Consider the following 18,400-nt stretch of genomic DNA (forward strand, 5'->3'; position numbering starts at 1 on the left):
GTGCCCCCTGCATTAGAAGCTCAGAGTCTTAACCACTGGACCACCAGGGAAGTCCAAACTCCTAACTATTCATAATATATCTCAAAGATGCAAGCCTTTCCACCTGGGTCTCACTGTGTTAGGAGAAGCCTAACTTCATCTAGTTCCCTGTTTGTCTATAAGAAGCTTAAGGAAACAACTTCATCTTTGTATCTCTAGTACCTAGTGTGGTGTTGGGACATAGAAAGTCCCCTAAAGGGTAAAGTAAGTGAATAAATATGGGGGGCTGATTTACTAACATTCAACTTTTCTTAACAGTGAAAGATTACCATTCTTTTTAGCAACCACTAATATGATAACTGGGCTTCCCAGGTGGCACTAGTGGTAAAGACCCTGCCTGCCAATGCAACAGCCATAAGAGACTCGTGTTTGATCCCTGGGTCGGGAAGATCCCCTGAAGGAGGGCATGGCAACCCACTCTCGCATTTTTGCTTAGAGAATCCTATGGACACAGGAACCTGGTGAGCTACAGTCCATAGGGACGCAAAGTTGGACACAACTGAAGCAACTTCATATGCAACCACATGATATGATAACTGATAGATTATTTAACTGGTGGGACTTTCACGGTGGTCCAGGGGTTAAGAATCTGTCTGGCAATGCAGGACACAAGTTCGATCTCTGGTAGGGGAACTAGGATCCCACATGTTTTGGAGAAACTAAGTCTGCACGTCGCAACTAGAGAGTCTGTATACAGCAAGAAAATATCCCACACGATGTAATGAAGATACCCCATGCTACAATTAAGACCTGACACAGCCAGATAAATAAATACTTTTTTTAAAAAGGTATATTGGCAAAAAACAATGTAAAAATAATTTTAAAATTCTAAGTATATTATTAAGTTGACTGTTACCTGCTTAAGTTTAATTGCAGATAGTATTTTTTCCACAACAACATCCTGTGGCTGGCTCCAGATTGAAGCAGTTCCGTTGTTGGTAATATAGGCTTTACATGCAGATATCATCTGATTGGTCACCTGGAATTTTTCAATGAAATGATGTCAAGTATAGTAAGCAGGCATCAAGCATAAACTGGGCTAGAGGATCCTCGGCTCTTCTAACCTCTCCGAATATGACATCTGTGAATAAATCTTTGGGTTTATGTTTTTCCTTCACAACTGTGATCAAGCACTAACTCTATTTTTTCCAGCTTTACTGAGGTATAATTGACAAATGAAAATTGTATACGCTTAAGGTTTACCAGTGATGCTTGGTATACATATTCATAACGGAATGATTAGCACAATCAAGTATTAACACATCCAACACCTCACATAATTACTATTTGTGTGCATGTGTGTTGAGAAAACTTAAGATCTGCTCTTTAGCAGATTTTCAACTATACAATAACAGTACTAAGCATAGTCACCAAGCTGTACATGGGGCTTCCCTGATAGCTCAGTTGGTAAAGAATCCGCCTGCAATGCAGGAGACCCCAGTTGGATTCCTGGTCCAGGAAGATCCCCTGGAGAAGGGATAGGCTACCCACTCCAGTATTCTTGGGCTTCCCTTGTGACTCAGCTGATAAAGAACCTGACTGCAATGTGAAAGACCTGGGTTCAATCCCTGAGTTGGGAAGATCCCCTGGAGAAGGGAACGGCTGCCCACTGCAGTTTTCTGGCCTGGAAAATTCCATGGACTGTATAGTCCATGGGGTCACAAAAAGTCAGACTTGACTGAGCAACTTTCACTTTCACTTTCAAGCTGTACATTAGACCCCAGAACTTGGTCATCTTACAACTTTAAGCTTGCAGCCTTTGACCAACATCTTCCCATTTTCCACACTCTCCCAGCCCCTGGCAACCACCCTTCCACTCTCTGCTTCTAGTCAACCTTTTTAAGTTCTACACATCTATTATCAAAATGATTCGTAAAGTCGCAGAGTTGGAGGTCTACAGAAAATCAACAATTCAGACCATCATGTTAATGCAGGATGAACATCTTAACCAACGAAGAAAGGATTCACTTCCCTACCTAAAAGCTATCAAGAGCTTTCTTAGTCTTCTTCAGCAGCCTTCTCTAAAATCTAACTCACAGTTTCCAAGTGCCATGAAAAGAACTGTCCACCCTGATCATTTCATGACACCATGATCTGTAGCAGAAATGTCAAAAGCAGAAGACAATAGAAAAAAGAGTAAATATAAAGTATGTAAAGCCAACGCTTTATCCCTTTAAACCTAAAAAAAAACTGTGGAATTCTACTGGGGATTTTTTTAATTAATTAAAAGGAAAATGGGATGACCGTACTGTATGTATGCCTGGGATTGCAGTGCAAAGGTTAGGTGAAACATGACTGGGCATGTGTTGATAGTGGGTAATCTGGGTGATACATACAAGGGGATCCAGTATACAATTATATTTCCTTTTGTACCTGCTGCAAATTTTTCACAATGAAAGGTTTTCGAAAATGAGAGAAATGGTGCTTTCACAGTTATGTTCTAAAACAAGCCTTGCAAATAAAATGCATGAAACCTGGACATGCATGGGAACACAAATTGACTTTTGAGTCTTCTACTCAGGGAATACCCCTCCTGACTCCAAAGTAACATTAAAGTGTGAGGAGGATGGAAAAGGGTCTTGTGGGTTCCCCTCCTTTCAACCCAAATATGAGAGCAGATGAGATGGTTGGATGGCATCACCAACTCAATGGACATGAGTCTGAGTAAACTCCAGGAGTTGGTGATGGACAGGGAAGCCTGGCGTGCTACAGTCCACGGGGTCACAAAGAGTCGGACATGACTGAGTGACTGAACTGAACTGAACTGAACACAGTCCTGAGGAGTGGGAAATGCCTCTATTTTAATACAACATTTAAATTTTTCACCTTGGTAATGAAAAAGTCATTTCCTTCTTAGAGACTGTTCAAAAATGGGAAAAGCAACAATGTTCACCATAAACACTTATGAGTTAGGACGTAAGGTTTAAACATCATTATATTTTCTGGCAGAATCATTATAATTGCTTTATGGATTACTGGAACGTTGCAGTGGCTTTTATTACCATGATTACTGTTCTAATAACACCAAGTAAACAACCGTGGCATGAAATAAATTCGGAACAGCAGCACATAAAATATGAAACTGAAGATAGCCAGTTATATATAGCTTTTCTTAATTAAAATTTACCCAATAGGAAGAAATCATGTGCTAAATAACATAGGGAAAGAAATTCTAAAAAGAATCTTTTTCCATTTTTTATTACATAAACAATATAATATCTTTTACAATTATTACTTTGGAAAATAATGCTTTATGATTTGCCAAAATCAGCTTCTCATGCATGTTTAATTCTATTTCTATCAAGAGATTAAGACTTTTTGGTAAATTGTAGGATACACAGACATTGGATTATGCCAATGTGGTAATTTCTAATTATAAAAAACAAAATTAACCATTGACAAGGAAATCTAAGTGAACATGGACTCTATGCTAGGCTCTTACCTTTACAAACAGAGATGTGATCTTCTCAGAGGTGTTATAGTAATGAGAGATACTGTAGATCATTTTAATTGCATTTACAAGAGTAGGAATAGCATCAATCATGGATATCTGGAAGATAGCACAAAACTTTTCAGGGAAACATATCAAAGTCAGCAAAATTCTAACAGAGTAATCACTGTCCTCATTAGAATAAAACTTAGGTAAAAAACTTTTATTTAAATTTTAAAATATTATCTAACATGTTCTATAAATATAACACATTGAGAGGTAATTTCATCTTAATTATTTAGCTATATTCAGTGAATCAAATTTTGTCTCAATGCAAGAAACATTAACATTCTGTTAAGGTCAAGGAGGTTGTGTTAACAGTTAATTTTGTAATAAATAAAACAAGGCACATCCGAAAGTTAAAAGATTTTTTTAAAAAATCAGCCAATAATTCTTCCCACCATTGTTTTGAATGTAGTCTAGGATGTCAATTGCAATATTTAATGGGAAGTGGGATATACAATAAATTTTTTAACAATATAATATATATCTCAGAAAACATTGGGAAAATATATATATTTATGTAGAAAGAGATACATAGACATGTATATGTATGTATATATGTATGCATATAGATGCACATATAATTTTCTTGATAATAAAAAGAGGTTTCTAAGACTTTTCCAACAAACTGTAATATTCATGAACCAAAATTCCACACTCATTTCAGCTAGTATAAAAGGGTCCTGAGTAGACTAAAGAGGCAGAAATCTCAACTCACAGGGTCACTACTGTACAAGGGGTCACAGCACTTCTCAAGTGTATACAGATACTTGACATTGTCCTTTGCTTCATTAGCTGCATCAGTGACTCGAATGTCCGTCTCCCGCCACGTCTAAGCACAGTACAGGAAGGAAATTTTAATGCAATGATTAATAGAGAAAATTCCAACTAACGACTGCATAAATGTCATCACAAGTCCCAGGGGTCCAACTTTCAGTCTGTCCTGTGCCTCTTACATAGAACTCAGTCCAGAGGGGTGAGGGGCCCTGCCACGCTGGAGAGGAATTAAAACTTTTTGACTAAATGTTTAAAGGTATCTCTCCCAAGCCTTTGCTCATGAAATCTAGTCAATAACTAGGACAGAACATCAGGGGGTGGGGGCAGGGGCAGCACTTTCATTTTCACCTACACTGTCTTCTCCACAGCCTGCTGAATTCATTTTGCACCGCACTCTGACATCTTCTATGACCAAGAACTGAAGGAAGCCTCTAGCCATCAGACAGCAAGGAACTGAATCCCACATGGGCAACCTGGAGGAAGATCCTCCCCCAGTCAGGCCTTCAGATGAGCCAACATCCTGACAACAACCTTAAGAGATCTCCAGTCAGATGATCCCAGCTAAGCTGCACCAAAGGCTTCCCAGGTGGCCCAGCAGTAAAGATTCCGCCTGCTAATGCAGGAGATGCAGGTTCAACCCCTGGGTCAGGAAGACTCCCTGGAAAAGGAAATGGCAATTTGCTCCATTTCTTGCCTGGGAAAGTATTCTTGCCTGGGAAAGCCCATGGACAGAGGAGCCTGGTGGGCAGCGGTCCATGGGGTGGCATAAGAGTTGGACACAACTCAGTGACAACAGTCAGCCAGTTCAGTCGCTCAGTCGTGTCCGGCTCTTTGCGACCCCATGAATCACAGCACGCCAGGCCTCCCTGCCCATCACCAACTCCCGGAGTTTACTCAAACTCATGCCCATCGAGTCGGTGATGCAGTGACTACAAGCTGCACCTGAACCCCTGACCCGCAGGCTATGAGATAATATTTATTGTTTCAGGTGGTGAAGTTTTGGAATAATTTGTTACACAGGGATATAAAACAAATACACCAGTTCTAAAAAAAAAAAAAATTAGAAGAGTTTAGCCTTCATTATTACTACTCTTCATTGGTCTGAATTCATAATATATAATCATGTTATTATGTTACATATTAATGACTTACAATGTCCTCTAGTAATACAGATACATACGTGTGCGTGCACATGTGTTCATCACTAAGTTGTGTCCAACTGTTTGTGACCCCCAGGGACTGTAGCCCACCAAGCTCCTCTGCCATGTGATTCTCCAGGCAAGAATACTGGAGTGGGTAGCCATTCCCTTCTCCAGGGGGGTCTTCCCCACCCAGAGATCAAATTCAGGTCTCCTGCATTGGGGGTGGAATCTTCACCATCTGAGCCACCAGGGAAGCCCATACATACATGTATACCAGCCAATAAATACCTTTCATTCAAAGGCTATTTCTATAGTTTGCAAAATTACAAAAGGGTGGTATCATTTAATCTTAAAGTTACTTTTTCATTAAGGTAGAATAACGTTTTTCTGTTCCTAATTACTCTATGACATATGTGTAAAGAACTTCCATTCCCACTTCATAAAGCAAAAGGTAACCTTCAGAAGTTTCGACTTGGCAGCAGCAAGCACTGCCAATACAGCCTTCACATCTGGGCTCTTCAGTTGATCCAAAAGGTAGTTAAATTTAGACAGTCTTTTTTTCCAGTACTCCAACTCTGCTCGAGGCCCAAGGTCATCTGCCTCCTTCCTCAGCTGGTTGTTTTCAGCAAGGACCTGTGAATGCACAGGAGAACCGTGAGCCAGTGACTCAGCTGGAGATTTAAAAGTTACACATGAGCAAAATATCAGGAAAGAAGTAAATTCTGCTCTCTGAGTTATGATATATTTATATTCATTTGCCTGCTTCGAATGACATCCTTTTACTAACCTGAGATGTATCCATTTTTTAAATTTTAACAAGAATTTGGTTTACTCATTCTAAGTGAAAACTACTTGTTTAAGGAGCTTTCATAAACTTTTGGAGAACCTGACCTCAGAAACTTTCTCTGGCTTATTCACTTAGAACCTCGGAGAAATACAACCTTGCAAAGTTCGCATGCCTTCAGTTGGTTAATTTCCATTATGCTTCCTTACTGATGTAACACCCAGCTTTCACTTTTCTGAAAATATTTTTTTAAAGATTAAGTCTCAAGCTTTGTTTTGGAAGACCCATTGAATTAGAAAGTTTCCTATACTACAGGCATTCTCTCCAAACTACATCTTGAGAGAAAAAACTGGCCAACTGCAGGCTTTTAGGTAGATAAGTATATAAAGTCATTTACTGTCATCTCCTAGAATTCTTATTATCTCTTCTTAACTAATGATGACAAATTAACATTGCAATGAACCTTTCATCTCTTTTAGGGACTTGCAGCAAAATACTTAGACAGATGGGACTGGGATGTGATCTAACCCTCTTCCACTGGCTGGTTCAGTCACATGGCAGGTGAACTAGTCAATGTTCAGAGAGCTAGTTTCTGATGTTTGATTTCTGAAAATTACCTGTTCTGTTTGTTTGATCCATACTTTCATACAACCTTCTATTTTTTCCATAGTCTCAGGGTTATTAGCTAGAGTCAAGAAGTCTATGGGTTCCTTCAATGTTTTCAGTTCAAATATGTCACACTTTTGAAGGTTCACCTAATTACAATGAGAGTTAAAGAATAAGATGATGTTACTTTACACACTACACACACACATACACACACTCTTTCGGTTGATCCAGAAGGATCTTAAGGAGATTCTAACTGCCCTGCTCCCCGGGGAAATGCTCATGAAATCAGTGTGGGAATCCTCCTTAGGCATTGAGCACACCAGTAAACCTGATTGGTCTGAATTAAAATTTGGGGTCAAAAAAATAGAAGAGTGAACTAGAGACAGACAGACACAATATCACAGAACTCAGAAATTGATAGAAAACTTAGAAATTAGAGTCAACCCATGAAACCAAAGAAAATGGGGACCTTCAAAAAATGACTGAGGGGAGGGTAATCTATAATCTATCACATCTTTTTTGAAACTAACCAGAGGGAAAGACTCTCATGTCCCTGTCCAGGGGAAAAAAAAAAAAAAAAAACCCTTATAGTTAGCAAGTTCAATGGCAAATACACAGATTCATTTGGGGATGGAGGGGTGAGGAGGGGTGAAGAGTGGTAGGAAAGAAGGTGTGTCTGATTTTGACTTAACAGAGAAAGTTAAGGGGACTTCCCTGGCAGTCCAGTGGTTAAGAATCCATGTTTCCACTACAGGGGAGCTGGGTTTGGCCCCTGGTTGGGGACCTACCCCATGCAGGGCACAGCCAAAAAAAGAAGAAAAGAAACCCACGGTTTTTTTAACTCCCCTCATAATTCAGTTGGTAAAGAATCCACTTGCAACACAGGAGACCCCGGTTCAATTCCTGGGTCAGAAGATCCGCTGGAGAAGGGATAGGCTACCCACTCCACTATTCTTGGGCTTCCCTTGTGACTCAACTGGTAAAGAAGCAGTAAAGTTGCTCTGTTGTGTCCGACTCTTTGCAACCCCATGGATTGTAGCCTACAAGGCTCCTCCATCCATGGAATTTTCCAGGCAAGAGTACTGGAGTGGGTTGCCAATATGCCTGCAATGCAGGAGACCTGGGTTTGATCCCTGGGTTGGGAAGATCTGCTGGAGAAGGGAAAGGCTACCCACTCCAGTATTCTGGCCTGGAGAATTCCATGGACTGTATAATCCATGGGGTCACAAAGAGTCGGACACGACTGAGCAACTTTCACTTTCAACTCAAAAGCCTGGAGAAGGCAATGGCAACCCATTCCAATACTCTTGCCTGGAGAATCCCATGGACAGAGGAGCCTGATGGGCTATAGTCCAGAGGGTCACAAAGAGCTGGACACGACTGAAGCGACTTAGTATGCACACACGTGATCCAGAAGTACCTCAGTATTTGATAAGGGCATCTTCCTCCTGGGAAAGGTGCAGCTAGCCCTTTGAGCCTCTAAATTCAGGTTTCAGCAGCACCCCCCAACACTGCACCCTCCACCTGCCGTGGTTCCTAGACCTGGCCTTGGTTTTATGGGGGAGGCTTCTGCGTTTCACAAAGTGGCACCGCCTCCCTCCTGGGTGAGATCCAGCCACTTTTTTTAATACCTCTACCACAATGTGAAATGCAACCTGGAAAAGCAATACTCTTTTCAGGAGAAGAACTATTGAATTTGGTTCAACTTGCATTTAGGTGGCCTGCATCATAGTCAACTGCGAATATAACTCAAATGTTCGCTGGAACCGTCTCCCCATGTCTGGCTATCATTTACTCAACTCCCTCATCCCACATCATTAGAAAGCCTACTGTCTGCCTCCCTGCCAACATCCTAATGGGTCCCAAAGGGTCTCAGTATTCCCTGGAGAGCAGTGAGCACTACCTTGTCGTTGGTCTCACGGGATCCGTTTCTGTATCTCCCACTCATGCCTGATCAGGGCTGTCATCTGTCATGGTTTTGCATTCACCATGCAAAAGCATCTACCCCACCTCCTACCCCGAGGTAGCACTAACACAGGCTCACTATAGGCAGCACAAATATCGACGCCAAATCCCACTAATGCCAAACGTATTCTTTGTGTGTGTGTGTGTGTGTGTGTGTGTGTGTGTGTGTGTGTGTGGTTGTGCTGGGTCTTCGTTGTGACACGCAGCACATAGGCTTAGTTGCAGTATATGGGATCTGAGTCCCCTGACAGCGGGGCTTCACCGATGGCTCAGACAGTAAAGGATCTGCCTACAGTGAAGGAGACCTGGGTTCCATATCTGGGTCAGGAAGATCCTCCGGAGAAAGAAATGGCTACCCACTCCAGCATCCTTCCTCCTTATTATGTCTTTAAAAATCAAGTAGTCTCTGCTTCACTTCAGACAGAAAAGAATCCATCTGCCAACACAAGAGACCCAGGTTCAATCCCTAGGTCTGGAAGATCCCCTGGAGAAGGAAAAGGCAACCCACTCCAGTATTCTTGCCTGGAGAATTCCATGGACAGAGGAGCCTGGCAGACTAAAGTCCATGGGGCTGCAAAGAGTTGGACATGACTAAGCGATTAACACTTTCAGTTCCCTGACAAGGGATTGAATCCAGGCCCCCTGCATTTGGCACATGGAGTCTTATCCACTGGACCACCAGGAAAGTCCGTGCCTAACTTACTCTTAATGGCCATTTTGATCACTGGCTGGACCACAGGACCCAACCCACTGTCTTCAGATATATCCATTCCTCTCTCCTGCCTCTTCAAAATTTCCTCCCATCCCTACCATCATCACCCCCCAACCTCCCCACTACCACCACTACCACCCCCAAAACACACACCACACTCTGGCTCCAAATTTCTCCTTCTAAGTTGCAAAGCAATACCAGAAGCACTTCATATTCTTCTTGCAGTCCAACATCTGACATGACAGAGTAAAACTCTCCACCATGGCCAATATTTCTTAAGAACCCACAAAGCACTCATTGCTCCAAATGACAGGAGTTTAAATCTAGTCACCACCACATCTTCAGGGGACAATAAAGCACGCAGAATACATTTTCAAGATTTGCAAAGTAGTGGAATCAAGACCCTCTAAGAGAAGTTCTACACACCTAGGTGTTGATTTGTTCACCATCAGATACTTTTTGAAGGAATAACACAGTTGTTCTTACCTTCTCCTTCAAACTCTCCTGCGCACTGGCCAGGATGCTCACGAAGCCTTCCAGGGAGCCCAGGAACTCCTGCTGAAGGCTGGAGGCTTCCGGAAGGCCCTTGAGCTCGCCCCAGCCATGGCTTGTGGCTCTGAGAGCAGGAATGAAGATGTCAGACAGCAAACGTCTCATGCTGTTGAGCAGACCCCCGTCTGCAGTGTCAAGCATGTTGAAGCTCACCTCCTGCAAAACAATGGGGACTTTTTACCTTTATCGTAAAAAGTATCTTCAACTGCAACCTAGCTACTATCACTTGTAAATGAAGACATGCCAAATGAGTGAAGCAGGGGCTTCCCTGGTGGTCCAGTGGCTAAGACTCCACGCTCCCAACACAGGGGGCCCAAGTTTGATCCCCAGTCAGAGAACTAGATCCCACATGCCACAACTAAGACCCAGTGCAGCCAAATAAATAAATGTGCCATGCTGTGCTTAGTCACTCAGTCATGTTTGACTCTCTGCGACCCCATTGACTGTAGCCCTCCAGGCTCCTCTGTCCATGGGATTTCCCAGGCAAGAATACTGGAGTGGGTTGCCATTTTCTCCCCAAGGGATCTTCCTGACCCAGGGATCAAACCTGGGTCTCCTGTCAATTCAGTAAATTATTATTCTGACCCCTAGTTAAGACATAAGCTTTATACTAAATTGCAATCATTGAAATAAAAGCATGAAATAAATAGAACACCAGATGTTTACCAGTTAATTTGCTGCAAGCAGACAAGGCCCCCGTTGAGGGCAGAGGAGACTTGTATAGATGCTCTTTATTCTACACAAAAAAATAAAGTTACAGAGTTGACCCTTGAGCAATGTGGGAGCTATGTGCACCCACCCTCCATGCAATCAGAAAATCCAAGTATAACATATACTTGGACCTCCGTATCCGAACTTCCTTATTCCTGGTTCCGCATCCTCAGATTCAGCCATGGACCATAAAATACTATAGTATTTCTAACAAAAAAAATCCATGTATAAATCAACCTGAGAAACTCAAACTTGTGCTGTTCAAGGGCATATCTGATTTAATAAATCTTAATTTAAATGTATGAAATTTGCCATTAAGTAAATTATGTACAGGAAATTCTTGTTTAATATTCATTTATTTATTTGGCTGCACTGGGTCTTAGCTGTGGCACTCAGGATTTTTAGTTGCAGCTTGCCAATTCTTAATTATGGCATGTGGGATCTAGTGCCCTGGCCAGGGATTGAACCTGGGCCCCCTGCAGTGGGAGTATGGTGTTTAAGCTATTGGACCATCAAGGAAGTTCCAGGAAATTCTTTTTAAAAGAAAAAATTCTCCCTGTATATTTTACATGCACATAGATACATACAATGTTATATCAATGTTCATTAATAAACTGAATATTAATTCCTCTTATTCAACAGATTTAAAGGGACTGTCCTATTAACTGCTTGCTTTAAGTGCATTTAAGATATTTCTGTGAAAGAAGTTTTAAATATTTAATGAATACAGTGGTAGCCTCCATGGGAAGGTATCTTGGGGGTAGAATTTTTGTGATCTTTGGTAATTCGGAATAAAGGATTGCTGCTGCCTCTTACCCGATGGATGTTCTCAGGGGTGATGGCTTTGGCAGGGTTGGTCCTGATGAAGAACACACACACCCCAGTAAGAGCAACATCTTTTCCCTCGGTCACGAACACCTTGGGTTTTTTCATCTTTCCAGAAACAGAATTTACTCCTCCTGGAGAGCCAACTTGCCCTATAAATGCAAAAGGATTTTAGTCCCACAAATGCTATACTGTGTCCATGTGATCGCCTCTTAGAATGAGGCTTCCTTGTTAAAATATTGTCATGTTGACTCATCCTGGTGCCCCACAAGCTCCACCCCTTGGACCACCTCTAGCCTGATCCCTAAAGGAACCTCAAAGGACCTGCTTTATATAGTGATCATTTTGTGACAGACAATAATATCGAATCTCTGCACTGCACATCTGAAACTAATCTAATACTGTAAACCAATTATACTTCAATAAAAAATAAAGAATGAAAAGTAAATAAAAGAATCTGCTTCATTCCAGACCACAAGTTCACTTCAAAATTGGTGCTCCAGGGAAAAGCAGAAATGGAAGAAATAGAAATAAGAGAGTTCAGTCCAGAGTGAATTCTTGCTGGAGCTGCAAGTCATCCTTCATGGGGCCAGTGAGAAAGGGTAAGGGAGGAGACAGCATCTATTGGCAAATGTTGTGTGTCAGGGCCTCCGCTCAGTACCATGCATGTGGTCTAAGTCACTTCAGTCCATGTCTGAGTCTCTGCCACTCCATGGACCACAGCCCGCCAGGCTCCTACCTCCATGGGATTTGCCAGGCAAGAATACTGGAGTGGGTTGCCATGCCATGATCTTCCTGACCCAGGGATCAAACCCACGGCTCTTGTGTCTCCTGCACTAGCAGGCGGGTTCTTCACCACTAGCACCACCTGGGAAGCCCCAGTTGGTACCATGTCTACATTTTCAAAACTGCTTGCAAGCCTGAAGACAGCTGTGACCCGCCTCAAGTCACACACCAAGACAGCCAAGATCCAAACCCAGTTCTGACTACAGAACCTCTACGTCCTGTTGTTCTGGTCCAGCTGGCCCTTCAGATCACCAGAGTCAGGAAGGCGCAGGGGAGGCAGGACAGCACAGTTATGGCTGATGTGGGTTCCACAGTCAGTCTCCCAGGGTTTCCACCTCCAGCTGCACAGCCTAGCCATTGGCCTGGAGCAAGTTAACTTCATCTTTCTGTTCCTCTGACTTCTCATCTGAGCAAGGCCCAGAGAATTCCAGGTCAGCTTGCTCACGACAGGTGCCAGCCAAGTGAAAACTTTGCTGCTCCCTCTTCCCTCTCATCTCTGCCCTGACACACTCAGAAACTGTGGCTAACAGGCTGTGGGAAGCGGGTGGAAGGGTGAGTTGAAGGAGAACAGGAGACCATCTGCTCCCCTCCCACTGCAGACACTGACCCTCAGAGGCTTCTGCTGCAAGGGTGGGTGGGATGAAAGGCAAGGGGGAGGGCCAAGAGTGGAGATTTGACTTTAGATCGACTAGTTTTGATCAACTGGATATTTTTACTTTCTGAATTGAGGCTGTGTTTCTAAGTGGAAGCAACCATGGGAACTTTAATTCTTTTTTTTTTAATTGGCTTATAGTTGCCTTACAATGATGTGTTGGTTTTTGTTGTACAATGAAGTGAATCAGTTATATGCATATATATGCCGCCTCCCTCTTGGGCCTCCCTGCCACTCACCCACCCCCCCATCCCACCCCTCTAGGTCATCACAGACCACCTAGCTGAGCTCCCTGTGCTAGATGGCGGGTTCCTACCAGCTGTCTATTCCACACGTGGCAGTGCCTATAGGTCAGTCCCAGTCTCCCAGTTCATCCTTCCCCTCCCCATGTCCATGGGTCCATTCCTACATCTGCGTCTCTATTCCTGCCCTGAAAATAGGTTAACTGGTACCATTTTTCCAGATTCCACATATATGCGTTAACGTGTATTTGTCTTTCTCTTTCTGGCTTACTTCATTCCGTATTTTTATCCAAAAATATCCAGCAAAGGTCATGGGGCTGTCTGAATTGCAATTTAAGTTCAGAAGAAAAGCTGCTCCTCCTGAAAAGGTTTCAAGGGAGAGCGGGAAACAAAAACAAGCTTGCACTTCTGTTTACATCCCCTGAGCCCTCTGTGTTCGATGTAAGGTTGACACAAAGGCCAGCTTCATCCCGTGCATAGTTCATGGGTGAACCTAACACTCACTCAGTTAACTTAACTGAGCGTATGCTTTGCAATCTGGGACAGGACTCAAAATTTCTGTCTTGTTTTGATTTTTTTTTACTCAAAATACAATGCCCTTTCTGACACAAAGTATAAAACAGATAATTTGGGGAAAATGCCAGTCACTTATGCATGCACAATTTTCTCAGTTTTTAAACAAAAATGCATGGTCATATTCTATGCCAAGAGCAACAACTATCTTCTCTTTCATCAAAAAGGTCACAAAGGGATTGCATATGACATTTTAATATAATCATAATATATTTATGTCCCTAGTTTGGCTTTAAAATTATATTAATTCACATAAAAGTAGAAGGAGATATATCAATAGAATCCATATAGAGATTTGCAAGTTTATCTTAAGTGAAAATGACTAAACTTGCCATTCAATATTATTCATTTGAGTCACAGTCAGTAGAAAATAAACATGATGTGATATTTAACTTAAAAAAAAACTCCTGTTATGCATCTTGGCAATAATTCCTATGTTCAAAAGAAATAGAGAAGAAGCAGATGCCCAATGGAAGTTCTAGAACATAATGGTACAGAACGAACTAACATGTAAGGAAAGGAAATCTCAAAATGTAACTTATTTTATCATTCTCCAGCTACCAGCACAGTCTGAAAAGGAAAATAAAATATCCCTACGGAAGTCAGAACAACCAGGCTACAGAGCCACCATCATCTGTCCTTTGCTTGAGGTAAAAACAGGACCTGTTCCACCGGGCCTCACCCCCCACTCCTCACCTGTCCCATCACCCGGGATAAAAGTGCTCACAGTGGCCTTTGCTTCATGCCGTCCTTCGGTAAATCTAACAACACATTTCTGGGTTATGTGACATCAACTTTAAATACCTGTTTCCACTACCTCCACATCCTGATAGTAAAACATGAGGTGACGAAGGCCTCCAGCAGCAAAAAGCTGATCGATTCTTTCAATCTGGGAAACAGGAAAGGCAAGGTAATGACTTTGTTCTGAATCAGAAACCAGGTTTAAATCAGCATTTACTATCATCTTTCTTATTCGGGTAAGACTTCAGTATACGCAAACCATATAGAGCATATTTCTTATAACAAAAAACCACAAAAGAATAAACATCTTACCATAGTAAAGGCTAAATTCAAAGAAGGATTTGATGAATCATAAAAGTATTTGCTACATACACATATCTGAAAAGAGATTGTCCCTTAATATTGGCTAATTTCTTAAAGTGCTGATATAAAGGTAGATATAAATATATTTAATTTTTCACCCAATTATAGATCAGAAAGAGAGACCACACCTTTCAAAATACAGTCTAACACACTATAAAAAAAAAAACATTAAATTCCAATAACCTTGGAAAACCACATGATGAGAATACATATGACTATGGAATGCTCCACCGTCTAGCAACTTAGTCCCATCCATGAGGTTCTGTGTACATCTGGAGGTCTGCCAACTGGCCGGCTACTTGGCAGAATGTGGAAGTCAAGGTCAGAAATGAAAGAAAGCAGATTCAGCTGCCAAACCAAGGGCAAAGCCAGGGAGCTATGGCACGATTCACTCTCCCAGGACAGAACAGAATAAACTCAAAAAGCAAAGATAGATTGGCAGCTGAGAGGAGATTCTGTTCTCCAATCTCAGATTCCAAAATGGCGCCCAAGCCCAACTCCACTAGATGTAGAGAGACACAGACATCTCTGTCAGAATCATGGAACTCAAATGATGAGTTTAACATGGAGAGCTGGAGAGCCCCAAGCTCATTCCGCCATCACCTGCACCAAGTGAGGATGGGGTCCTGTCCATGTTGAAACAGACACCCTTCCCTAAGGCCCAGCACAGACCCTGCCATAGGACAACATGAGCTGTGCCCTCCATAATCAAGTCAGTGAGAACTCAAATGCATCGCACCTGATTCCCCTCAAGAATGGCATCCTCCACTTCAGTTTTGTTTAGGTCCACACAGGAAGCTACAATCCCAAACAGGTAGTCATGTCTCCCATCCAGACGAGCCCGCTTGGCTTCCTTCTCTTCCTTCAGTCTTTGCTACAAGAAGGGAAGAAAAATGTGATGTGACAACTACTGTTCTCAAATGCATTCACTCTGTAATTCATTTTGTAACTTCATACTACCATTGCTTTTTCAAGTCTTAGGTATTCAGATAATACACAGCTTACTGGTACCACTTTTTATGTACTATCTTCTATTTTTAGAAATAATGTTATTTCTACTATGGAAATAAGATGTGCTCATTGTTTTGAAATTATGTAACACAGATAAGCCAAAAGAAGAAGCAAAAGTCACCTGCCAACCAGATAATATTCCTGTTAACATTTTGTTCTAAATCTTTACAGACTTAATTTCATACATATATAAGCATTCAAAAGACCTTATATATAAGACACATAGCAAAATTTTTAAAATCTCTATTTTTGTAAACATTCCCTAGGCCACTAAAGTAATACATATTCTTCTATATTATTCTCTATGTTTCTTGCTTGTCTAAAAGTTCATATCCGGTCTTGAAATTAATTTCTGAATAGCATTGCTTACTTTTTACCTGTTGACTGTTAATTACAATAATAAACAAGTTTACTGTCACCAGTGTTGCAGTTTGAAGCATATCTTTCCATATGTGCTCTGTTCATACAAACATATACAAACATATATACAGATTTCTATTTACACTATACTATAAATGTTTTTCATGCATTTTACCTTAATAATACATCATAGACTTCTTTTTAGTTTAATACAGACTATTCTAACTTGCTTAATAGCTGCAAAATATTTAACAACATGGATAATTATTCAAGCATTTCACCATCAGTCAATATTCAACTTCCAATTAATCTTAAGTAAGTGCATTATCTTTAATGCTAACCAGTAGCTCTGAATCCTTCTTGTTTTTAACAGTTGTTAAACCCCAAATATGTATAAACACTATAGAGGCAAACACTACCCAGTGACCTCAAAAAACTAACAGCCTGGTTTGCAGAATATGAGCAGAAACTATAAATAGGACAGGCTGGCATTATGGTTGATACAGGGGCATGAGATTTATGCAGGGGCATTCATGGGTCTTCAGAGAAGGAACCAAAGGGAGGATCCCCCTCTAGCCCAGTGCTGAGGAGGGGTGGAAGGTAAAAAAAAAAAAGTTTCAGGAAGAGTTGACTTAAGCCTAGAGTTGAAGGAGACTTGACCACACTACCTGGGACAGAGGCATTTCTGCAGATTCAAAGGCCAAAAGGCATAAGAAAGCATAGCAACTCTGGAAAGCACAAGGCAGCCAGGATGGCTGAACTTGAACTAGAAAAACATAATAGGAAATGAGAGAGAAGTCAAATCACAAAATATCTTATGAGCCATGAAAGAAAGTATAAACATTATCTGAAGTCCATGGAGAATCACTGATGAGTTTCAAATCAGAAGAGATGTTTAGCTGTCCATGCTGCATCAAAACATCAGTCATTGTGACAGCAGTGTAAAAAGTGGATTGAAGTGATGCAAGTCTGGAGACAGGAAAGCCAGGCAGGTAGATGTGTTTGCAGAGCCTGGGATAGACAGGCCCCTGGGAATGTGCATCTGGAGCCCAAGGGGAATTCGCACTGCAGAGACAGACACTGGTTCTCAATATAGCACAACAGACATTATGGGCCAGATCTTCCTTGCAACTGCATTTACAAGATGGCTTCAGCATTCCACAGCTCTTCTGCAATGTGATTGTGCCACTAACTGATCAAGAGGTGGTCTCTCTATACCCTCCTCTTGAATCTGGCTGGACCTGTGACCAGTTTTCATCCCCAAAAATATGGAAAGAAGTGAGAATGTAAAACTTCCTAGGCCAGTCCCGCAGAGAACTTCAGCTTCTGCCTTTGCATTTGCGAATACTCCCTCAGAACACAGCTACCATGCTACAAAATGTCCAAATCACACAGGGAGACCAAATGGGGAAAAACCAAGGCATTCTGGTCAACAGCTCAACAGATCTCCTAGTTCAGGGGTCCCAAACCTCTGGGCTGCAGACCAGTACCTGCTGTCAGATCAGCAGCAGCATTAGAGTAGAAATAATAGGGCTTCCTTGGTTGGCTCAGTTCAGTTCAGTTCAGTCGCTCAGTCGTGTCCAACTCTTTGCGACCCCATGAACTGCAGCACGCCAAGCCTCCCTGTCCATCACCAACTCCCAGAGTCCACCCAAACCCATGTCCATCAAGTCGGTGATGCCATCCAACCATCTCATCCTCGGTCATCCCCTTCTCCTCCTGCCCTCAATCTTTCCCAGCATCAGGGTCTTTTCAAATGAGTCAGCTCTTCACATCAGGTGGCCAAAGTATTGGAGTTTCAGCTTCAACATCAGTCCTTCCAGTGAGTACTCAGGACTGATCTCCTTTAGGATGGACTGGTTGGATCTCCTTGCAGTCCAAGGGACTCTCAAGAGTCTTCTCCAACACCACAGTTCAAAAGCATCAATTGTTCGGCACTCAGCTTTCTTTATAGTCCAACTCTCACATCCATACATGACCACCGGAAAAACCATAGCCTTGACTAGATGGACCTTTGTTGGCTCATGTGGTAAATAATCTGCCTGCAATGCAGGAGATCTGGG

The 18,400-nt window shown here is 42.0% G+C and overlaps 1 protein-coding gene across 1 annotated transcript in view; it reads right to left on the reverse strand.

Moving 5' to 3' along the window:
- Positions 1-15,929, reverse strand: part of DNAH5 (dynein axonemal heavy chain 5) — a 239,614-nt gene extending 223,685 nt beyond the window's left edge. The window contains 10 exon segments of the mRNA XM_070476407.1: positions 896-1,018; positions 3,482-3,589; positions 4,251-4,364; positions 5,908-6,084; positions 6,853-6,990; positions 10,008-10,229; positions 11,601-11,761; positions 14,667-14,751; positions 15,706-15,840; positions 15,924-15,929. Of these exon segments, the coding sequence (XP_070332508.1) occupies positions 896-1,018; positions 3,482-3,589; positions 4,251-4,364; positions 5,908-6,084; positions 6,853-6,990; positions 10,008-10,229; positions 11,601-11,761; positions 14,667-14,751; positions 15,706-15,840; positions 15,924-15,929 (1,269 nt within the window).
- Between the last annotated feature and the right edge of the window lie 2,471 nt (positions 15,930-18,400).

Source organism: Odocoileus virginianus, chromosome 14 (assembly GCF_023699985.2).
Source record: "Odocoileus virginianus isolate 20LAN1187 ecotype Illinois chromosome 14, Ovbor_1.2, whole genome shotgun sequence".
In the NCBI taxonomy this organism is placed as follows: Eukaryota; Metazoa; Chordata; class Mammalia; order Artiodactyla; family Cervidae; genus Odocoileus; species Odocoileus virginianus.